The 24,781-nt window shown below is 32.8% G+C and overlaps 2 protein-coding genes across 6 annotated transcripts; one reads left to right on the top strand and one right to left on the bottom strand.

Moving 5' to 3' along the window:
* Nucleotides 1-1,176: 1,176 nt before the first annotated feature.
* LOC106673875 (short-chain dehydrogenase/reductase family 9C member 7) lies at nt 1,177-7,773 on the bottom strand. Of its 2 annotated transcripts, none has more exons than XM_014406246.2 (5): nt 7,580-7,773; nt 4,595-4,956; nt 2,062-2,214; nt 1,851-2,003; nt 1,177-1,600 (listed from the first exon to the last, which is right to left on the bottom strand). In XM_014406246.2, the coding sequence occupies exons 2-5, from the start codon at nt 4,947-4,949 to the stop codon at nt 1,254-1,256; spliced, it is 1,008 nt and encodes a 335-aa protein (XP_014261732.1). In that variant the 5' UTR covers nt 4,950-4,956; nt 7,580-7,773; the 3' UTR covers nt 1,177-1,253. The 2 variants fall into 2 exon arrangements, with proteins under 2 accessions (XP_014261732.1, XP_024083051.1); XM_024227283.1 differs by lacking the exon at nt 7,580-7,773 and adding an exon at nt 5,017-5,205.
* LOC106673874 (fructose-bisphosphate aldolase) lies at nt 2,683-20,915 on the top strand. Of its 4 annotated transcripts, none has more exons than XM_014406244.2 (5): nt 2,683-2,766; nt 15,540-15,899; nt 15,969-16,160; nt 16,220-16,454; nt 16,937-17,374. In XM_014406244.2, exons 2-5 carry the CDS (start codon nt 15,547-15,549, stop codon nt 17,249-17,251), a joined length of 1,095 nt encoding a protein of 364 aa, XP_014261730.1. In that variant the 5' UTR covers nt 2,683-2,766; nt 15,540-15,546; the 3' UTR covers nt 17,252-17,374. The 4 variants fall into 4 exon arrangements, with proteins under 4 accessions (XP_014261730.1, XP_014261729.1, XP_014261728.1 ...); XM_014406243.2 differs by lacking the exons at nt 2,683-2,766; nt 16,937-17,374 and adding exons at nt 8,083-8,293; nt 20,531-20,915; XM_014406242.2 differs by lacking the exon at nt 2,683-2,766 and adding an exon at nt 8,083-8,293.
* Nucleotides 20,916-24,781: the final 3,866 nt, after the last annotated feature.

Here is a 24,781-nt window from a genome sequence, read left to right as displayed (position 1 = left end):
AGGACCAAGATGATCGGTAACGACCAAATTTCTGGCTCATCAACCCACAGAAAACACTTGGCAATCTCACAATCTTAATGTTTGCGCTAATCACAATAATTTTTTTCTACTTTTAATCCTCAAGTAGCTCAATTGTTGCTTCCCAATTTTTGCTGTTTCCTGGCTTGCTTCCAAACAATCCAAAATTTTATTGCTTTCAAACAATCCTGCAACTCAATATTTTTTGGTCCTCCGGGCCGGATGGAACCACTTAATATGTAGTTGTGATGAAGTTGGACTGTCCATAGTGCTTAGGAATTATATCACTTTGAAGGTACATGAATATTGAAGCAGTCCGCAGAGGGAGTTGAAATTTTATAGAAATAAGCTTTACATTTTTGTAAATGATGCGTTAATGGGGAAAACAAAAACAATTAACCACAAACAACAAAATATTGAATGAGTATGAAGATCTCTTTTAAGGTGTGTTTTGGAACACATTATTCAACATATCATTTTATTGAAGCGATATTAATTTGGAGGCACCAGCCTCCCTTCTTCAGTCTTGCTGCATTTCTGGTTTTTTTTTTTTTTTTTTTTTGCCCTAGCAATGAATTTTGATATGATTTGATTAGGATTATAACTTTGTTACAAAAACACCATTAAACAATTTTTTTTACAACTGCAATTCTTATTTTTCAGCAGTTAAACTATATAAAAAGACAGAATAATTATAATTACATATTTTTCAGCAGTTAAACTGTACATAATGACAGAATAATAATAATTTCTTATTTTTCAGCAGTTAAACTTTACATAAAGACAAAATAATAATAATTTCATAATTTTCAGCAGTTAAACTATACATAATGACAGAATAATAATAATTTCTTATTTTTCAGCAGTTAAACTGTACATAATGACAGAATAATAATAATTTCTTATTTTTCAGCAGTTAAACTTTACATAAAGACAATAATTATAATTTCATATTTTTCAGCAGTTAAACTATTCAAAAAAGACCAAATTATTATAATTTCATATTTTTCAGCAGTTAAACTATTTGAAAAAAGACCAAATTATTATAATTTCATATTTTTCAGCAGTTAAACTATTTAAAAAAAGATCAAATTATTATAATTTCATATTTTTCAGCAGTTAAACTTTACATAAAGACAGAATAATTATAATTGATTAAAAAACAAAAAAACAAAAAAACAAAAAAAAAACAGCAAGAACTAAACATTAAAATCTAAAAAAATTGAAAACCTCAACTAGGCATATGGTGGTATTGATACAAATTTTTTAATTAGATAATCTTTTATACCCTCAGTCGGAGATAGTTTAAACATAGTGTGATACAATTTGTATCTGAAATTCTCGTTTACGTACTCCCTCTTTGGGCTGGTGGAAAACAGAGCGTCTTCAAATTTTGCAAAAAGCACGGGGTCGTCAACGTAACCGATCGTGTCTTGCGAAGGTATACCAATTTTAAAAAGGTACGACTGCAGTGTTTCAAAATGAGGGTACGCTTTTTTAATATCCGGCGTCATCAGCTGCTCCATTTCACACATCAACTCCGCTTGTTTGCACAAAATTCTACTCTTCAATGGGTAGGATCCTGAAATTGTGTTTGTTTATAAGAAATTATGCTGAAAAAATTGCTCATTTGTTTTTTATTAGTTGTAATAATATAAATTAGATTTTATAGATTTGTTAATTTTAGAAGAAAACAATATTATTTTTTAAATTTTCCAAATGAAAAGCTCGAGAAGAACCAAATAAGAATAGAACTTAAATAGTTGATTAATAACAATTAATTAAATTATGTTTTTATAATTTCAAATAATAAATAATTAAATTTTAATTACCTGGCACAAAAGTTATAACTTTGACTCCAAATCTTTCCATCTCTATTCGGAGGGATTGAGACCAAGCATCAATTGCAGCTTTGGTGGCACAGTAAATTGAGAGCGATGGCAATGACGCTTTGGCGCAGTGAGATGTTAAATTTATCACACGTGCTAAACAGTAAAAATGAGTGATAATCGGGATTTGCGAGAGAGAATAAATTATATTTACCTCGATGTGTTCGAATTAATGGTAAAAAGTACTTTGTGACGGTGAGAGTTCCAATAAAATTTACATTGATTTGATTTTGGATGTGGTTCATCGTCAGACATTCGAAATCCCCAAAAAGTAAAACACCTGCATTGTTAACAAGTCCTAGTAATTCTGAAAAATAAATAATTAATTATAGATTGAAATATATGCGGCATTTTGATCAGACATGCTAAACGGTATAAAAGTACTTCTTGCTCATATCTATACTGACTAAGAAAAATATCCTACAATTCAACCAAATTAATTTAATGTATATATTTGTAAGAAAAAAATAGGCAAACATTTTAACTATAAATTAGTGTTTTACAACAACAAAAAATTTTTAGGGATTTTTCGACCAAATGTTAAATCAAAATCACAAGTACAGGAAAATAGGAAAAAACTGAATGTACACGATAGCAAAAATCTGTTATATCACGAAAATATTACAGTTTGACCCTAAAAATTTTTAAAATTCAAATTAAAAGATCACAGATATACAAAACAATTGTATATTCATAAAATGTTCTTTTCCATAAACCTTGATTTTACAAGGACGAGGGTATCTTTGAACTTTGACGTTGTTTATCGTTCATAATGACATAATATTATCTCCTCATCACTCTGTGTAGAACGACAATTATTCTCACATTCAACCTACCGACTTGTCACTGTATCGTTGAGGTAAGATTGTAAAATTTGATAAATTTCTATCAACGGATTAATTTATATTGGCATGTATCAAATTCTCGAGTATTAAATAGTCAATTTTATATAAATTGGTTAACAATAAAATTTCATTTTGAAATGAAATGAAAGTGTTGACAATGTAGAAAATAAAAGTCTATTTATTAAACAAATATTAAAATAATTAAAATTTTTTTTAAAAATCAATTTACTAGCATCTAGGCGATGATTTAAAGGAATGATATTTTATGCTCATCATGATAAATATTTAAAAATAGTAGCCACTGAAGCGCATATTTGTGACTCATCACAAAAAACAAACTTTTAGCGGTTTTCTTAGATATTCAAAACGCTTTTGATCGTACCCAGAGGCGACTAATTCTAGACACTTTTAGGTTTTGGGATTAATGGTAATCTTTTCAATTTCGTTAACAATTTCTTAAGTAATCGAAATTTACTGTATGATGCGGATCTGCAACCTCTAAAGGTTATATTCAAGAGAACGGAGTGCCACAAGGCAGCGTCCTTAGTGCCACATTGTTTATCGCTATCGCAAGCTCCTCGACCTTTCCTCCACTTTGCCAGGGGGGTAGAAAATTTTTGTATTCTAGAAACCATTGTAATCTGTTCGATACCAGCAAATTTGCAACTGATAGAATGCACAACATACACTTTTGGTGACAATTGATTTATTTTCTTAATGAACTTCACTTTATAAATTTAGAAAAAAATAAATGCCTTATTATATCAAAAATTCAATCATCCCTCCAACTACTTACATTTTTAAATTGAATTTTGTATTAGGTTAAGAATTTAGTATTTTGATTTATCCATTATATTTCGTGGTTCGATTGACCAAATAACTTTTTTCAATTAATTAATCTTTATGTAAGGTATTGGTTGAAATGAAAAAGTTAGGTCGTGGGTTCAAATCCCGCTCGTGACACTACCTTTTCCATTTCAACCAATGCCTTACAGAAAAAGTAATTAATTAAAAAAAAATTTGATTTATGTTTAACTTAAAATCGATTTGAATTCATGGCAAAAAAATTATGGTAAAAATATATATGTTTTTTAAGATAGGAGAGAACCAAGATAAGATAAAAAAAAAAGTGAATGCGATTATTACGTTAATTTTATAAATTTTATTATTTTTAGAGCAAATGAATTAAGATAAGAAAGAGATACGTTAAAGGAGAGTTTTTATAAGTTATGTAAACGTTGATGATATTTAAAATTAAGAAAAATCTGATATTTTTTTTTAAGCCAAATAAGAAATCATAACATGAGATATTTTTCTGATTCCTTCCAAGATTGTTTTGCCCTGATGGTCAGAAATAGATTTAAGAATATTAATTGTTGGCAAAAATTAATGAAATATGACTGAAGGTCATTGAAACGAAATCTAGTACTTGGCATGTCCTCTTGAAATCAATTGAAAAATCTTATTAAAACTAAACACGAGGAGAAAATAAATAAACATAAATATCAATTATAATTTGTGTTGTTGATAGAAAAAAAATTAACTTTTTGAGGTCAAATGACTGCAATAACAAATTGAAGATAACACGATTAATTTTGAAATAAATTTTGGGAAACTCCAATATCGGATAGTAATTATGGCACTCTTGTCGGATCAATAAAACAATTGATTCCAATCAATACCACTCAAGTGGTAGAGTAGCGTCGTATCTAGCTGAAGGTCGTGGGTTCGAATCCCGCTCGTGACACTGACTTTTTTTTATCTCAATTAAAAACCTTAATTAATTGGAAAACAATTAATATTACAAAATATACAATAATAACAGGCTGAATGAGTATTTACCGTATCCGTTTTCATTGATGGTGTGCATGATTTGTTCTGAGACGTTTTTGACGAGTTCTTCCTTCGTCACGTCCATTTTGTACAAGTGTACCAAGTCCCCGGCGAGCTCCTGGGCACCATCACAGTCCAGGTCGAGCACGCAGGCCAACACGGTCATACCTCGTTCGACAAAGTGTTTTGCGAATGAAAATCCCAGGCCGGAATCGCAGCCGGTTATTATCACGGCTTTGGTGCTGTCGAGGGGCTTAGCTCGTACCAACTTGGCCCAGAACTTGTAGCCTAAGTAGGAGGCAGCGACTGCGGCTAAGCCGACGCTGCAAACTTCGACGATTTTCATGGTCCCCGTGGCGTTCATCGCAGAACTGTAATAATTCTCCTCTTTTAGAATGAAAAAAGGATCACTGGATGAATTATTCACCGACCCCGCTCCTACGACGGACTGTTCTTTTAATGCACGACCTTTGGACTTTCAACACTCTTCGAAAGCAAAAGATGGAATGCTTCTCAAAGGCATATTCAACGAGAAAAGAATAAGTTTTTATGACTGTTTTCAAGGGAAGGGAGGAAAAAGGAAGATGACCGTTAGGACAGTTACTGAAAGGGGTTTTAAAATAAATGAAAAAAAAATACACAAATGCAGTTGATTTAATAATAACCAACAACCCATAATATTTATCATATATACAAACTGTTATGGAAAAACTTTTAAATACCTATTATATTAAAGATACCTTCGACTTTAAACCGATTCCGCTATCCTTATTTTATACAGATTAATTACAGTGTGTTTTTTTACAACCCATCCATAATTTGTCCTTATGGAAAATTTATATCAAGATTTTTTTCTGTAATCGTAATTTCTTTTTCAATATTCAATATTTTTTGCAGTGGTATGTTCTCATTTTCTATTTTTGGAACTTTTGACGAATAATTGCTCAAAATTGATTTCTTTATTAGCCTCAAAATATAGAAAATAAGGCAAAACATTGTTTCTGAAATACAAGAAGGGAGCACGACATGGGTCAATAAATGCTGACAATTGTCTTCACTTTTAGCTTTAATAAATTAAAACTGAGTGAAAACATTGTCTCTGAAATACAAGAAGAGATCACGTTTTTCTGATATTAGAAACTAGAAGTAATTTTCCTGATGACAGATTATTTTTTATAGTAATCGTCAAGTTGCCGACGTTTTGTAGCTATAATTTTTCCGTTGAGTAATTGGAACTTTTGATCAATAAATGCTGAAAATTGCCTTCACTTTTAGCTTTAATAAATTAAAACTGAGTGAAAACAGTGTCTCTGAAATACAAGAAAAGATCACTCTTGGGGGTCAATAAATGCTGACAATTGTCTTCACTTTTAGCTTTAATAAATTAAAACTGAGTGAAAACATTGTCTCTGAAATACAAGAAGAGATCACGTTTTTCTGATATTAGAAACTAGAAGTAATTTTCCTGATGACAGATTATTTTTTATAGTAATCGTCAAGTTGCCGACGTTTTGTAGCTATAATTTTTCCGTTGAGTAATTGGAACTTTTGATCAATAAATGCTGAAAATTGCCTTCACTTTTAGCTTTATTTAATTAAAATTGAGTCAAATTAATCGTAATATTCCTAATCTTGACCTAACCTAACCCAACCAGTTCTTAACCGTTCTCTAAGTAACATTAACATAATGTCTGAATAACTAACCAAGCCCGCTCCTAACGTTAACCTAACCCTAACTTTAACCTAAGCCCAATTCCTAATATTAACCTATCATAACCCTGACTGTAACCATTACGCTAACATTACCTAACTCTTATTGTTGTTTGTGTTTATGTTATCTTATCGTTAACGATGAACATTGCCAAATATTTTCACTAATTTCGTGGTCCACTTGACCAATTAAATCATTACAATTAATTAATGTCCGAATGGCTCGAGGTCACGATAGCTCAGGTGGTAGAGCAGCGGCGTATCTAGCCGAATGGTCGTGGGTTCGAATCCCTCTCGTGCCATTAACTTTTTTTCATCTCAACTAAAAACCTTAATTAATTGTAATTACCAAATAAGCTCATAATAGTTCCTAACCTTTTCTATCCATACTTAATCAACCCATGCTCAGCTGGGTCATAAAGCCATAAACATGTTGACATTTATATCCTCCATTTTAAGAAGGCAATTTGCAATTACGTTGAATACGAATTCAGACCTGGCGAGATTCGAACCCGGATTCCTTGCGGCCACCACTTCTTTATAACACTTTAACAGTTTTTCTCCCATCCAATGTTTTACCATTAGCCTGTCTCTCCTTTATTTTCAATTTTAGGCCGAATTTAATATTATGTAGAATTGTGAATATTGTGTTACGATTTTAGGCTGTTAAAAAAGTACAAAATATAAAAGAAAGTGTGGGCTTAAAACAGCTATCCACTGAAGGAGGGCAAGAAGGAAATAGGGACAATTTAATTCGAAATGCAGCAATATGCACCAATTAATTTTTTTTAAATACCTTTAAACTTTAATGTTGAAATTGCATTGTTTACATTTACTTTGTTAAATTAAACATTGACAATGTAACAATGTCATGTTTAAAATTACATTGTTTTACCAACATTGTGCATGTCTAACTGCACGAGGTCTATTGCACCTTGGTTTCGTCTAAATCCACTTTGCCATTGGTGATTGATTTATTCTCTAAATATGTTAGGTGAATTCCCAGAACTGTGGAGAACAGCTATTATGATATCTATCCTAAAAAAAAACCTTCCCACGACGTTAAAAATTATTGACCATATCACTTATTTGTTCCACGTGCAAACCAATTGAAAAAAAAATGGTGGCGAATCGGCTGCACTGGTATTTAGAGAATAAAGGACTACTTCACCAATGGCAAAGTGGATTTAGACGAAACCAAGGTGCAACAGGCCTCGTGCAGTTAGACATGCACAATGTTGGTAAAACATTTGAATTTTTTATCAGTCAATTTGCACTTAATACCTTAAATGATGGTTCACCGATGTATTTTTGTTCTAGATCAGGAACAATCTCCTTTATAGATGTTTCACTAACTAGTGAACTGCATCCCTTTCTTAATTTACGCTAGGTGATTCTTATGGGAGTGATTACCACTATTGCAATTAACACAATGACAAATTATTTAGTAAACTGCAAACTAAAACAACTGAAATTAGAAAAAGCTAATTGGTCGGATTTCCAGGATTGCGTAAATCTAAGTGATCTAGATATGCACCAATCAGAATGTTTTTAAATTTTAATGTTCTAATCGACATTTTTTTTTTTTTTTGGTTGACTATTGAACCATTCATGGTTTCACTTAGATCTAGATTCTTTGAATAGTTTTCGACTCTATGAATCGACAAAGAGTACAGTCAGGTTGTGTCAACGTAGCACATTGCATGGACCCCACTGGGTGCAACGTGGCCAGACGCCACTTGTTTTGTCGACTGTACGCACTACGCAAGCGTTTCAGCCCCGCTTCAGGTTCAGTGCCACTTGCCAGTTGCCAGTTCACACTTCACGGTTGCCACTTGCCACTCGTCTCGAGACCCGCCATCACCAGTCAGTCGCTCATTTCTCAGCTGTTTCAGTCACGCAGTGTAAAAATACAGCTGGGGATCAGTTTTAATTCAAAATTTTTTTTCTATTCTCTTCCGATTTCATTTTTTGAGGATCTGCCAACAAATTACCAAGGTAAGACTGTTTATTTTGCCTTTCCCACTTGGTTAATTTCAAATTGCAACGCTTAATTATTACCGGCTGTAAATTTTCGACGCATTCTAATCTCGACCGATAAGATTTATCTTAAAAAAATATATTTCAACACAATTTTACCTATTGACAATACTGAAAATTTAATAGATTTATAAGATAAACCGTATTCGGATAATTTCTCGTCTTACAAATGCTAAAATCCCATTGGCAGTGCTCCCTAAGATATTTGAAATTTTTCCCACCCCAAGGAATATGCAAAAATGAAAGTTTATGGTGCAGTAATTTACAAAAAATATACAATATTTTCACTAAGCTAGGTGGACATGAATTGGGTACACGTTCGTTTTTAGAAAAAAAATTCGAGGAATTTCATACTTGCATGAAATTTCATGATGCAGCAGAACCCGATTAATCCGGCTTCAAGCGTTTATCTTATTGAAATGTTGATTTATCATGTTTAATGTTTGTGACTATTTTTTTTAACTTGGTGGAGGACTTTTGCTGCTTCAAACCTGTGACTTAAACTTACACAATCATTTAAACTGTTGCTGAACAATAATCTTTGTTTATAGTACGATAAAGCGAAAAAAATAAACAATTTTTTTATTATCACATTTCTGTTTTAAAAATCGCACAAGAAAGTTTGTAGAAAATCAATTGATTTCTAATTTTGCTGCAGGACAGTACATTAAAAAAACAAAACAAAAAACAGAATATATGAACGAACGAAAATTCATCCTGCAACAATGTTCATGGAGTTTATTGATTTTTTTATTGTGATTTCAGTAATGTTTATTTAGCATTTTAACAGTAATCAATAAGGCGGATTCCAATATTTAAATTTTCGTCAAATTTGTTGGCATTTGGATAAAACAAATCGTATAAAAGATGGTAGTTTGGAAGTAGATTGGTGAATTTTCATTTAGTAGCTGGAATGTGGTTTGGCCTGGTTTTCGAATGTTTATCTGGCCATAATCACACAATTCACTCAATTGAATTTTAAAGCTTCCAATTTGCAGAAAATCATATTTCAGAAAAAAAGGTAGATTGTGCATGGCAAAATTTGTACAATAGGTTTCATTTTATTTTATTTTTTTTATGGGAAAGTGAGATAAAACTAATTTTATAATCTAATTTCTTCTCAATCTTTGGGCCAGCTAAATCAAACCAAATTGGCGAATTTATTTATTCTCTGACTGTCCTTACAACTTTGCTTGATTAAGTATAAAATGTTAGATGTATCGACAACCCTACTCTTGTAAAATGTATGAAAAAAAATCAATTTATCTGCCAAGCTTTCTATTTTAAGATCATCAGGGTAAAACAATCTTAAAGATGTCTACAAATTGACATAATTAAGTTTTTAATAAATAGTTTCAATTTTCTTTAATATAGACTCAGTCTCAACATTGCCAAGCACTGTAACACCGGTTTTAAGGTTAAGTTATCCCTGGGTTAGGTTTAGGTTAGCGTTATGGTTAGTGTAACGTAGGGTAAGGGTTAGGAATTGGTTAGGTTAGGTTGGGGATAGTAGTGTTACATAGGGATTAGAGCTAGGTTAGATCATGGTGAGCAAAGGGTTAGGTTTAGGTTAGCGTTATGGTTAGTGTAACGTAGGGTAAGGGTTAGGAATTGTTTAGGTTAGGTTGGGGATAGTAGTGTTACATAGGGATTAGAGCTAGGTTAGATCATGGTGAGCAAAGGGTTAGGTTTAGGTTAGCGTTATGGTTAGTGTATCGTAGGGTAAGGGTTAGGAATTGTTTAGGTTAGGTTGGGGATAGTAGTGTTACGTAGGGATTAGAGCTAGGTTAGATCATGGTGAGCAAAGGGTTAGGTTAAGTTAGAGTTAGGGTTGATCTTAGTGTAACGCAGGATTAGTGTTAGGATAGAATAAAGAACAGGTTTGGTTAGAATAGGATGGGACTGAGTCGATTTTCAAAGAAATTTGAAACATCTATTAAAAAATTAATTATGTCAATTTGTAGACATCTTGATTTTTTTTCCCTGATGATGATCTTAAAATAGGTCGAAAACTTGACTGATAACAATTTTTTTTAAATCCGGGCCGACCGAGATCCAAATTATTCGTGATTATAAAACACCGATTTTATTTATTCTACGTGCTTGGTTCTTCTAAAATATAACTGAATTCAATAATGAATTTACGAGTATTTTGCCCCTGGCTTAGCAAGGTAGATTTAGTTTATTTACAGAAATTAAGGATTCATAACAAAAAAATGCAAAATTTAGGACGATTTGGACTCTTTTTCGTTTTGTTCTTGAAAAATATCGTTGTCCACTTGTTAAAATTACAATTTTTCTTTTTCACTGTGCACACCTTCCATTAGTACGATGAGCTTGACTATTTATCCAAGTACTTTGCTCGTTTTTTGAATTAAAAAAAAAAAAATCACAAATTAGATAAAACGTATACTTAATTGAAATTATTTATATGGTCAATTATGACCTCTAAACGTACATGGATTGAAAAAAATTCAAAAATTTACTTTCTTTCGTTAAATAGCATGTTACAGCATAAATCATATCCAGCTTCAAGCGTTTGTTTTACTTTTCAATTAATTAAGGTTATTAGTTGAGATAAAAAAGTCAGTGTCACGAGCGGGATTCGAACCCACGACCTTCGGCTAGATACGCCCCTGCTCTACCACTTGAGCTATCGTGACTTCGATCCACCTGGACACTAACCTCCCATCTCAACCCCACCTTTTGAATTTTCCCTCCTTTTCGCCATTTTTCGTTTGTTTTACCTTTTATAAGCCTCTTTGAAGCATCTAAAAAATTGAAATTGTACAGCTTCAATTTTGCCTAAAATCAATCGATTCTTCTTTTGCTGAGGGATGTCTTATTTTTTATAATTCCATTTTATTTTTCTTTAATGAGAAAGTGAAATAATACTTTTTATACTTTGCCTAATTTCTTCCCGTCCTGCTAAGCCGAATTAATTATTAAAATAATTAAATTAATTAATTTATTAAACCAAATTTTCAAATTTATATTGAAATTGTCCTTATCTCCTTGCTGGATTAAATAAAAAAGAATACACCGATTTTTTTTATCCCACTCGTTTGGTTCTTCCAAAAATAACTGGATTTAACCGTTTTTACGAGTACTTTGGCATTGGCTTGCCAAGGTGGACTTCATTTTTTTAAACAGAAATCAAGTCTGTTTAACAAATAAAAGAAAGCATTTAAGACGATTTTTGTAAACTGGTTCTCCAAACATACCGTTAAAAAATCGTCCGCTTTTTATAAAATTTTTCCCTTATACTACAATTAAAAAGGTTGATTTGACTATTTACGTGTGTACACGTTGATCGTTTTTAAGTTTAATAAAATTTTAACTTAGAATTTCATTTTCTCAATTTGACCCCCGTGGACGATTTATTTACCGTGAAACCAACATCGTATGCACGGGTCAGACTTCATAATAAAGTTGGAAAGGGTACAACAGTGTTACAAAGTTTCAACAAAGTCAGGGAACTAGACGGGATTGAGAAATAAAAATAAAAAACCAGACATTTCAATTAAATATTAAGATTGTAAGGTTTATCCTTGTTTGAGGATGATGAACTGAAAATTTGAAGATGATGTTAAGAGGACTCTAGGAACCTGCGGTTTGGTGTTCCTAAAGCATTAAAATCTTTTGGCTTATTGTACTTTTCATAGTTTCTTTGCTAGTTCGATTGACTCGATCCTTCTTCTTAATTGACTATCATTTCTGCAATTCTTTTTCCGGGGTCTTTTTGAAATCCTAGGTTATGTCTCTATAGAGCAGTTGCTTAACGTTCGAAGATAGCAGTTTCTCTCACTGCAGATGACCGTTATAAATCCCTATTTCTCTAAGCTTTACCAATCTGTCTGTCAGGTTTAGTGAGGGTTAATTAATTATGATTTTTCTATGAATTTCGCCCATTCCTTTTGATTTTTGTAGACCTATTCTTTTCTCATTCTCGCAGTCAACCGGCAATTCCAGCTTTCGTGATTTTATTTATTAAATAGATTACCAGTAGGCCTAAATCGCCCGGGTTTCGGCAGTCCGGGGTCAGACCTCGGTCTTATCCTCCAGGGGCTATCAGCAGCTAGGTCATTTCAGCCCCAACGTAATCTATTTTTCTATTCACACTCTAATTACCTATTATATAACTAACCTAATTGAATGTTGATTTTCAATACTCCGCCATCGGTCCTCTGATTTAACGCCAATAAATGGTATGGTAAAAAAGGATACAAGGAAGTGGGGTTGGCGCTCCCCAGGCACTGCGGCCTTCTGGCTTATTGTACCTTCCTAGTTCCTTAGTTCAGTGCAATAGACTCAATCCTTCTCCTTAGAAGTATCAGGTCATTGACCTGCTGCTGCTATTTGATTCCCTAAGTCTTTTCCGTACGTTAGGTTAAACCTCCATTGAGCTGTTGCTTCGCATTCGAAGATGATATGACTGGATGTTTCCTCCTCCTCATTACATAATCTGCAGATGGGATCTTCGTTGTATACATCCATGTTGTGTAGATGCTTTCTCAGATGCCAGTGACCGGTTAGAAGTCCTTCTACTCCTCTGAGTTTAGCCTGTCCAATTGCAGCAGTGATTTTGCCAGTCTTTGTGAGGGTTGTTTCATCATAAGTTTACTATGTCTAGCACCACTAGAGTTTATCCACTTCTCCTTTTGTTTTGTTTGGATCCATTCTGCGATGGAGGATTCTATATTTGTTTTTGTTATCCAATAGGTTCAGGGCCTATGTATGGTCTTGCAGGTCCTCCTCTGGCAAGACCGTCTCATTACTTTCTCATAACTCAAAATTCCCCTGTGCCCTGGCATCCAAGATATCATCAGGTTGTTGTGTTTCCCCAGTTTTTGGAGATTTTGGATGCATTCACTGACTAATTTTGATGTAAATCTTTTACATGCTAGTGCTTTAATGGCTGCTTGGCTATCAGATCTTATGAGGATTTTTTGTCAGTGTAACCTCTTTTAAGATTTTCCGGGGCACACGCCAATAAATACATTCACTCTCAGTACTCTCTACGGGACATGACTATCAGTACTATTATTCAATAAAACAACCTTCCTCCAAGAATCATAACGGGGGCCATATTAATATAGTAAATTTAAAAAAAAATTTAAAACTATTTTTGTAGCACAGTTTTTGTTCATTATGCCATAAAAAAAATTCCTTTTTATTCAAATAAGTTTGATCCTTGACTTTCAAGCCTAAAACTTTGGTTCAAAAATCCATCTCCATTTAGCCACTTTTTCATTATGCCAAAACTATAAATAAAAAAGATTATTTGTAATAGATTTGTAATAGATTATTCATAAATTTATTTAGAAATCGTGAGATGCGGTCTGGTGTGATGTAGGTTTCATAAAAACATTTTCTTTATCGTGCCAACGTTTCGATCTTTTATTGAGATCATCTTCAGGGCCTGGGATTTACAAACAATGTTTACATTTAACAAATACATTTAGGATGTGTAAATGTGAATTTATACAATGCAAAATATATTTTATATTCAAACAAAGTATTTCCACATCCTAAATGTATTTGTTAAATGTAAACATTGTTTGTAAATCCCAGGCCCTGAAGATGAGCTCAATAAAAGATCGAAACGTTGGCACGATAAAGAAAATGTTTTTCTGAAACATACATCACACCAGACCGCATCTCACGATTTCTAAATAAATATCGATTAACGGTCACTAATCACCACACATAAAGCTGCTTTTTAGACTTCAGTTTGTCAAAATTAATAGACTTAAATTTCATAAATCACTTCGTGTCCGGGGGGGATGAAAAAGCTTTGTGTGACCGTTTCTTTGTCGTATTTTCTTTATCGATTTAACCCTTTTGTATACGAATTCCAATGGAGACTAAAATACTAAATAGTTTTCTTTTCTTTTCTGACATTCCAGGTCTAGGCCGGTGAAAGCTCGTCAACCTTCGATTTATTAATTGCTAGAAAAATTCGTCCGAAGGCCGAATTCAACGTTCCACATTCTTTTTCCTATGAATCAGTGGGGCTTATCGGCAAGAAATCTAAAGCATCAGACAAAATATTTACTTTGTTACTTTTACGGGGGCAAGGTTTAAACCGTATACAAGTGATTCGAACAATATAAACAGCCGTATTAAAAATTACGAAAATTCTTCTTAAAATAGTTCTTAAAAAATGAAATATGGAGTTTTGACGTTTCAGATCATCCTAGTCAGAACAGACTAAAAGAGCGAGGCTGGACGGACCAGGATGATCGAAAATGACCAAACGTCTTAAAAATACTCTTCAATGTATAAACTTTCGACTAACTTTCGTGTCTCAACGTTCAATAAACTAAAATTATCAATAATTAATAATTAATAATGGAATAAAATAAAAATTATCAATGTTTTAGGGCGATCCTTAAATGTGACAATTTCGAATTTTGTTTGTGAAAACTAAATTTTAGAAATAGTTTACAAATTCGAGATGTCTGCTTTTAAAAATAGACCCTTGAAAGTTAAGCCTCCCCTTCGCGAACTTTGTTCAAATCTTGATAAAATAATGTAAAATATACAATCTAATAATTATGAGACAAACTAAAAAGAGAAAATCTATTTCTGCACTGGAAAAACTTGGACGATTTCTCTTATCTAAATTTTATAGCCAAGAAAAATAAATACAAGGTGTGGAATTATAAATACTTTAGGGCATATCGAGGTCTAATTTGGCGAAGAAATCAATTTAGACCATAGTAGCATACACTTGGAGGTAAATTCTGCGTTTCGTGGACTTTTTAACAATCTTGTCACATATTTATTAATACATAATAGTAAAAATTTTGGTATAAAATATTCATTCTTATAATTATAATTATATATTAATTAATTATGTAATTATAATTACTGAAGTTAAATTAGCAATAATTTATGTCAAATATGCAATGGATGATGATATTTCTAAACTAAATGTTTTAGAACTAGGTCTCTTAAGAAGATATTTAATATTTAATATTTTTTGTTTAATTTAAATTATTTACTCAATTAATTATACACAATTTTTTCGAAATGAAAAATTTGTGTCACAGGCGGGATTCGAACCGACGGCAAAAAAATTAAATTATTTAATTAAAACTGGTAGTAACATAATTTCTGATTTTCCATTATAAATTTTTGTTTCTAAATATTTTTCCTCAATTTTCTCAATATTGATCTGTCGTATTTTATTTTGCAGTTACAAAATGAGCACCTACTTCAATTATCCACCTATCGCCCTCCAAGAGGAGCTGAAAAAAATCGCTTCCACAATCGTCGCACCTGGAAAGGGTATCCTCGCTGCCGACGAGTCGATCGGTACGATTGGAAAACGTTTCCAAGAGATCGGCCTGGACAATACCGAGGACAACAGGAGACTGTACAGGCAGCTCCTTTTCACTTCAGACATTTCCCTGGCCGACAATATTTCCGGTGTTATACTCTTCCATGAGACCCTATACCAGAAAACGGACGACGGTACCCCCTTTGTTGATATTCTTAAGCAAAGAGGTATCGTCCCTGGCATCAAAGTCGACAAGGGTGTAGTACCTCTCTATGGGTAAGTCAAATTTGTTTTTAATTTCATTTAAAAAGTATAATTAAAATCGTGACTTAATTTTTTCTTTAGTTCGGAGGATGAATGCACAACTCAAGGTCTTGATGACCTTGCTGAAAGGTGCGCCATGTACAAGAAAGATGGTTGTCACTTTGCCAAGTGGAGGTGTGTCTTGAAAATTTCCAAAAACACTCCTTCATACCAAGCGATTATGGAAAACGCGAATGTGCTCGCCCGCTATGCTTCAATATGTCAGGCCAACAGGTAAGACAAGTTTGTCCAAAATTGGACCGATAAAGACTACTAACGCCCTGATTTGACAGGCTCGTCCCGATCGTCGAGCCTGAAGTTCTTCCGGACGGAACGCACGATCTTGAAAGAGCGCAGAAAGTAACGGAAACAGTTTTGGCCGCTGTCTACAAAGCGCTGAACGACCACCATGTTTTCCTTGAGGGAACTCTACTCAAGCCGAACATGGTCACCGCTGGAATGCAGTGCCAAGTAAAATACAGCCCAGACGAAATTGCACTAGCGACCGTCACAGCTTTCCACAGGACTGTAAGTATATTACATATTTATTAACTTACTAGTTATATTAGTAACATATTAGTAGTAAAAAAACTCTAGGTACATTAAAGAAATTTTTTTTAAATTCTTACCTATATTATAAGAGTACTTCCACTTGTGCCATCCAAATTTAATTGCTTTATTTATTATAAATTCTTTATTATATTCTTAAAATTATTATAGAATATTTATAACTTCATTTTAAAATGTTAATAAGGATCATAATTATTATGATTGAAAAGAATAATTTATTTTTGGATGACTAATGGATTGTTAGAAGAGAAAACGTAACTGGAGAAAAAGGATTCTTGTTAGTTGCAATTAACACAGGAAGAATTCAAGTTATCAAGTTGAAAACGAAATGCAAGAAAAGTTGTGTAGCTTCGAGCAATGAACGAAGATAGAAAATGTTGTAACGGAGCTTCAAGAGAAGTAGGCAAAGAGCCTTGTAATGAGAGAGAATTATTTTATAGGTACCGTCAGCCGTCGCAGGAATAACTTTCCTTTCAGGTGGCCAATCCGAGGAGGACGCTTCTGTCAATTTGGACGCCATTAACAAATGTCCAGGAAAGAAGCCGTGGCCGTTGACCTTTTCGTACGGAAGGGCCCTCCAGGCATCCGTCATTCGCACCTGGAAGGGAAAAAGCGAAAACGTACAAGCGGCGCAACAAGAACTCCTCAAGAGAGCCAAGGCTAACGGGCTTGCCAGCCAGGGCAAGTACTCTGCTGGAACTGTTAAAGGATCTGCAGCCAAATCTGATCTTTTTGTCAAAAACCATGCTTATTAAATCATGTTACGCAAGATAAAAAAGTGCCATTAATTGTTTTGAAAAGACTGCAAAAAGATTTTCTGATTAAAAAACTCATTCCTTTGAACTGTGCATTAAATGTTTTCTGAAATTCTTTACAAATGAAATGTTTAGTAAATAAATATATTATTGATGTTATCTATTATTAATAAATTATTACATTTAAATACCTTATTCCCTCACCAATTCAAAATATTTCTGCCATTAATGGTCATCAGGATATCGGGAACTTTCATACATAATTTTACATTGAATACATTAAGTATACAAGTCATCAACAAGTCTTTCTAAATTATTTAAATTAATGATAATTACTAATATGTATTTATTAATATATTTTAATTAATAATTAAAACACACTGTTTAAGATAGTGACATAATTACGATGTTATTGACAGAAATTACCTTCTTTTTTTATAGCAAGTTTGAATATTTTAACTTGAGAGATTTTTTAACATTCATCAATACACAAATCATCATTTACAACATTATACAATATAAAAAAAAGAACCAACAGGCACAAATTAAACTAAAAGAAACAAAAAATCTCACATTTCAACAAAAAATGGTCCCAACTAAACAACAAATCCTACAAGTGAAGATTTCTTAAAGCTGAAGTTAGTTTGACGGACCAAAACGATGAAGATAGGAAGACCAAAATAAATAAATGACCAAACTATAATATTTTAACGTCGAATTTGAATTCAGCTCTGACATTAAAATAATGTTTTTTTAAACAATATCAAAATTTTATAAAGTATTTTTGATAAGGTATTTGTTTTAAAAATGTAAGTGGTTTACTTGTACATTTTAATGAAATATTACTAATGAGGTTATTAATTTTGTTATTGTTGGGTTGTTTCTGATCAATCTAGTCTCGCTGTGTTGGCCTGTTTAAAAAAAAATTCAACTAAGCAAACCATACCTAAGTAACTACCATAAATTTTCAACAGTAAAATGCTTCATTACATACAAAACGTGAAGAAAAAGGAAGAAAATGCATAAATTCGAAATGAAAAAACAGACCAAGACTTTTGACAAACCAGACACAATTTTTTTTTGAGGTTTGGGGGTTGTTTAAGGATTTTAAAAATCCTTTCCTTCACTGCGACCTATCTATTGTGGAACTGTTTTAAATTATAGCCATACCTTGGAAAGTGCACTTTTTCCTATAAGGCTTTTCACTTTCCACGATGCCTCTGCATACCTTTTTTGGCGTGAAAATTAAAAAGGATATCTGTCGACAGCTCCTCCTGACGGTATCACTATGTTTCTGTCTCTGCTTTGCTTATCTTTTTTTTAAATCATTGCTAAGAAGGCAGTGGCCGCTATAGAAGCCAATGAAGATGGCGAAATGTTGACACTTCAGACAGACAAACACTGCAAGTTTTTCCTGAACAGAATGATCAGAAATGACAAAACACCCTGCAGACTTGAAGAATCTGCAGAGAAGAGATCTCACAATTTTTTTAATACATTACTGCTTCGGCATTAAATGGCTAGTTATTTGTTTGTACAGAAAACATTTGCATGTAGAAAACACATGCTGAGGTAAAAATTAGACTAAGGCAACTAAGTCAAAAAGTCTAAAAAACATCATGCCTTTACATCACTGGTGGTTTTAAAATAACACCCAAAGCTGTAACATCTCGTCAAAATATGTGTACCACTAATTATAAATCAAAAAGATGGACTGAGAATCTAAGCATTCATTTGACAGTGGAAAGAAAGCATAAAGCTGCCCATTACACAATTTATTAACCTAACCAGTTAACCTAACAATCTCTGACATACAAGAAAAATTGCTGGATTCTGAAGAATTATTCAACATAATCATTGAAATGGGAAGATAAAGCTAAAGAAGAAAAAAGAATTTAGGTATTATATAATATACAGATGTCTCTAAGGAAAATGGTACAGGAAAGAGCACAAAGAGTGATATGGGCGCCACATGGCCTTGGGATCCATCACAATCATCTTTAAGCTGTTTAATTAACAATTAAAAACTGGCAACGAAATAACCAAACTAAGAATGAACTAAAAAAATACTCGCAGATAGCCAGGCATCTCATAAAGCTCTTAAGTCTACAGGATCAACCCAAAAATAGTCTGGAACGTATAAAATACACTGAGATATTCTAAGTCTAATGCTAAAGTGGTTTCAAGACCATGAGGGAATTGTAGGTAACGAGGCAGCAGGAATTTTAGGTTGTTAGGAAACACAACAAATCAAGCAAAACACTACTTGTAAAATCAACCTAATGTGAGAAAGAGGCAATCCTATTTAACAGAAAGTAACCAAAAACCCTAGAGGTTTATAGGATATGCTACTATGTGTATATGCATTATTTATGTGCTGGCAGCATCAAGTGCTATTGCCAACCCTCTGAGCTTTAAACAGAAAATTCGTCTTTTTTGTGCATCTTTGTCATTGATTCTCTCATATTTTGACTCCTGTTTCTTAGCTTGCTAACCTCTCAAAGGTGCCTCAGTTGTCAAACTGCTATTAAGAGAATAAGAAAAACATAAACACATACAGATTTTCATGCTTCAAGCCAAGTAAAATACCAAATAAAAAAATAGGACTATTAACACATAACCAAGTATCTAGAGGAGAGAGAAATGACAGAAAATGTACTAAGCAACTGTCTTGCGATAGAAAAAGACTGTGGTACCTTGGAAAGCCATTCCTGGGTCATCAAGACAGCAAGAGAGAGAAGAATTTTCTACTTTACTAAAAGATCCTACATTTTCCAGAAACAGGTTAATTTAAAAAAAATTTAGATGATGAGTATAATCATCAATTTATAAAGGATTATTTTAGTAGGTTTCAGTGTTTAAATATTCTGTATTATAGTATATATTTAGATAACATAAATTGTTTGGATTGTTTTAGTGTAAAACTAGCAATTTTTAATGTTGAGTTAAATTAAATGTAAGGAAAAATCTTTTGTATTTGTTTGAACAATTTAGTGTTAAAATGTTATCAAAGTAACATAACAAGGAAATTTATAAATACACTTATTTAAAAAAAAAAAAAAAATTACTCACAGAAATTCTGAATTGTGGCAGTGCTTAATGCAGGAGATTGGTGCACATTTTGATTCCAATGAGATTAGAGGTAATATGTTGCTCATAAAAGAAAATTTTATTTTTACCATCTATAAAATTGTTGTAAACCAATATTAATAATAATAATTGGAGTTAAGGAAGTGTAAATCCTAAAAAGAAGTTATACAAAAAAATACGTTTTTACAGGTGCCTCCAGCAGTTATGGGCATTCTGTTTTTATCCGGAGGACAATCGGAAGAAGAGGCATCTGTGAATTTGGATGCCATTAATAAGTTCGTCGGTAGGAAACCGTGGCCTCTTACATTTTCATACGGTCGGGCCCTTCAAGCTTCATCTCTTCAGACTTGGCAAGGGAAATCTGACAATGTGCAAGCGGCACAGGATGAATTGCTGAAGCGAGCCAAAGCGAACGGAGAGGCCTCCCTCGGCAGATACATCGCAGGAAATTACAAAGGAGTGGCAGACGATGCTGACCTCTTCATTAAAAATCATGCTTATTGAGAATGAAACCTTAACTACACGTTTCAATATTAGCAAATTTTGGTACTACCATTATACTTTTAATTATCACTCATATTGTATAGCATTATTTATACATATTCAAATAAATAAATATATCTAAATATGATTTATTATTGCTTATTGATTATTACATAAGGGTATTTTGGGTTTGTTATATATAAATTAATAAATCGGAGGACTAAAGTAGCCAGTGGTTAAGGTGTGTGGCTTTGCTCTGATAGCAGTTTTGGGTTCAAACCCCATGACTTTTTAATTATGAATATGACAAAAAATATTGTAAAGTGGTTTGAATCTTTGTTCATAACACCTAATATGAAGTTGGACATTAAGCACTCCTTATGGTAGGACTTTTTAACTTATTTATAAATTAAGTTGATGAGAGGATCATTTAAAATATTATTTAATAGGGACAAACTGCACTTGTTATGAACCTTCAACAAAAATGAACAAAAAATAAAATGATGACCTTGTCTTTCGACGATTTATTTTGGATGAGCAATAAATAAAGTTGAGCGAAAACATGGATAGTAATGCAAAAGTGGTGTGATAGTTTAATATTTATATTTAATATTCCGTACTGAATGTAGCAGATATATACAATGAAATACTCGGTGTAAATTGTAATTAATGTTCTGCAGGTGCCACCTCATGTACAAGGGATTTTGTTGCTCTCTGGGCAACAGTCAGAAGAAGAGGCGACGATAAATTTGAATGCAATATGCAAAACCAAAGGGAAAAGACCTTGGCCGATTACTTTCGCTTTTGGCCCCGCTCTTCAGATTTCTGTTCTCCAACTGTGGCAGGGTAAACCGGAAAATGTATTGACAGCACAGGAGGAACTTTTGAACCGGGTGCACGCCAACGAAGAAGCCTTGGCAGGACAATACATACCCAGAATGGAAACGTGGCGCGATAAAACTGGAATATTTGCCATGGATTCGGCGTATTAAAAAATTATATATAATTCTATCTATTATTTTATTGCCTTTTTTTTAGACTTTCAGGCTGCTTTCATTAATCATAACCAGTTAATGTTAAAGCTTACAATTTTGTGTAAACTTATCAATGTTTTGATAAAATTGACTGTGCAGTTTGTTCCGCAATAAGTAAAGAAGACATTTCTAAATTTTTCTCAGTGATCACAGGGGTAAAGCAAGGCTGCCTTTTTAGCCCCACATTTTTCTTTGTACCATCTGCCATCAATCCTTGAAGTAGGAGTTATAGTGAGAAACATAAAAAATAACTCATTACTACATGCAGATCTTCTTATAGCCTACAAGCCAGTTACTCTTCCGTTGAATATAAACATAGTGGAAAAATATCGTGAAAACTGACATCAAACTCTGTACCTAAAAAATTCTAACCTAAAAAAAGTCTAATGATCTTCAGAAAAGCTGGTAGGCTGAAGTCAACCAAGAAGTGGTGTTATAGAGGTTCTTGAATAGGTGTTTTTTTGTTTTTAATATTTTGTTTATTTAACGAGGGTTAACAGCAGAGGTTATATCAACCCTTGAAGTGCCGGTGTTTTTGAAAAAAAGTTATTTGTAAGTATGTCGGGTTCGAATGCAGGGCCACTGGTTTCGAACCCGGGACCTTTACCTTACAGTGATGGGCGCCGTGTCAACGCCTAAACCGTTGCGACCACCAACCACCCTCCCTAATATAGTTAAAACATACAAATATTTGACTGAATGAAAAAGTTTCTAGGACTAAGCTGGGTCTAAACAGAATCTTGTCTGTGTTTATTTAATTTAATTTATTTTATTTTTTTAAACAAAAGGTTAATCTCCTTTGCAATCAAAATATCTGTTTTATAATATTGTGTTGATACGTAATTTGTTATGGAGATCAAAATTGGAACTGTAATTGCTATGAGGTCTTGGAAAAGTTTCAAAGGTATTTCATAAAAAAATTATTTTCTCTCCCTACAAATACCCCTACTTATATGGTTAGTAATGAATCCTCTGTTGAACTAATTTTCTTATGTACATTACTTGCATTTTAAATTTCGTTTGAGGGTGTTATCACTTCCAGGTCATTGATTGGTAAATGCTGTAGCCAGGGTGTAAGGCGTAGGGCTCTGTGTTTTGATCCTGGGGTATCTTGGCTTGGAATTACTTTTGTGAGTTTGATCTTTCCGTAGACAATATGCCTCAGAAGAAAACTCAGATTTTCTTACTTTTACTGAAGATAGGAATCTGTGAGGATGGCAGTTTCTTCTGTATAGAGTCAGATACAGAATTCAGTGTTTTTGGCTGCAGTGTCTCTGGATTGAATCTTTGTCAATTGAGGTGGTTGTTCAAACTGAGAAGAAAATTACTATTTATCAATTATATGCCCTGGTTGGAGAAGGATCTCCTTTTCAGGGAAAGATGTTCTACTCGCAATTTGAACGAGGGGTGATTTTCATAATTTGCTTTGTCATTGTTCTGTGCACATTTGGTTCGCATGGTGGTCTCTTTGGAGTGCATAATAAGGTTCATAACATTGGAAAATGAAGCTGAGAAGAAGAAACGTCAAAATACCCAAATATAATATAAGGAGGGTATTAACTAAAAAATCATCAAACCATCCCTAACTAACACCAGACCGCATCTCACGATTTCTGAATAACCTAACTAAAAATTGCCACAGGAATGGAAAAAGTGGTACAATGGTGATAAGACAGGTCCTTTTTTAAGTTTTTGATTCCCAAACCCCATCAAATTCCTGGGATTTTGCAATGAGGGGAATCAAGGCTTTTTTCTTCGATTATTAGAATTAAGTTGAACCACTGCATATGTGGGGGTTATCTGAATAGAATTCGTTAAAAACCCTTCCAAAATTGTGTAACATGTGATGAACCTGAGACAATGCAACATATTATGTTTGAGTGTCTGGAGTTGCGAGGAAATCTATGTTTGAACGAATCTTCAGTTGATAAGAGCTAAAGCCCTTCAACTTTAATAGTCTTGTAGGTTTTGAAAATGAAATGGCATTTAAAATATTGTTCTAATTTTTAATTGAAAATAAATTGAAGGCCTGTACTTTGATTTTTTATGGCATTTCGACTTATTTTTAAAATCTAAGGATTCATTATCTGAAGTTGAATCTGTGGAAACCTGTTGTGAACCTGATTCTTCATGATCTAATAAGTTAAAGTCAGGACATGTATTCTGTGTATTTGTTAGAAATGTGGATCCTATTATGTAAATCAGAAATGTTCTCAGTCTTTGGTGGAACATTCTCTTTGGTATCAATATTTGCGTCTGTCTTTGTCGGTTTCACCTACTTCTTTATTACCTTTCATACTAAATTCTTGTTTGATATCTAAAATCAATTCTTTCATTATATCACTATCCTGTGTTATCTGCAATTTATTTAATATAACTTCTATCAAATTATCTATAATTTTTTGCATCCATTTTTCTTTTTCTTCTTTTATAATTTTTGTTTGTGACCGAGTATTTATTTGTGTAGAACTTTTTTTATTTTTTCCCATTGTTACTTAATTACTTTATAATCAGAAGTAAATCGTAACACTGACTAATTGAATGGTCAGACGCTCTGCTACCAATTTTGTAGTGTTAGGGTAAATTAAATAAAATAAATTCCACTATAAACCTATTTATTAAACAATTCTTTCTATTATTAAAAAAATAAACAAATACTTTTCTATAATTAAAAAAATAAACAAATACTTTCCTACTTATAAAGTCCAATATATTTTATTATTTTAAAAAATTCAATCTTGATTTATATACAAAATAAAATAATAAAAATATAAACTAATTCTGCTATGGCCAAAACTACGAGCTCATATAATTTTTTGAAAAAAGTATAAATCATACATACGATATAAAAAAAAAAAAAAAATTACACACTTCTTGTTTTCTTGTTTGCGCAGACTCTCACAGGCCACTTCTTTCGTCCTTT

The sequence above is a fragment of the Cimex lectularius genome, unplaced genomic scaffold (genome assembly GCF_000648675.2).
Source record: "Cimex lectularius strain Harlan isolate CLEC.00 unplaced genomic scaffold, Clec_2.1 scaffold42, whole genome shotgun sequence".
Lineage (NCBI taxonomy): Eukaryota > Metazoa > Arthropoda > Insecta > Hemiptera > Cimicidae > Cimex > Cimex lectularius.
Note: the sequence above shows the minus strand (reverse complement) of the source record. Positions and strands in the feature narration are given on the sequence as shown.

Bases quoted from the DNA above. Each gene is read 5' to 3' on its own strand.
- LOC106673874 (XM_014406243.2), top strand. From the start codon at position 15,547: ATGAGCACCTACTTCAATTATCCACCTATCGCCCTCCAAGAGGAGCTG. The intron at 15,900-15,968 runs GTAAGTCAAATT...TTTTTTCTTTAG, and splicing joins GGTGTAGTACCTCTCTATGG to TTCGGAGGATGAATGCACAA. The intron at 16,161-16,219 runs GTAAGACAAGTT...CTGATTTGACAG, and splicing joins TCAATATGTCAGGCCAACAG to GCTCGTCCCGATCGTCGAGC.
- LOC106673875 (XM_014406246.2), bottom strand. From the start codon at position 4,949: ATGAACGCCACGGGGACCATGAAAATCGTCGAAGTTTGCAGCGTCGGC. The intron at 2,215-4,594 runs GTAAATACTCAT...TTTATTTTTCAG, and splicing joins CATCAATGAAAACGGATACG to AATTACTAGGACTTGTTAAC. The intron at 2,004-2,061 runs GTAAATATAATT...TTTACTGTTTAG, and splicing joins ATTAATTCGAACACATCGAG to CACGTGTGATAAATTTAACA.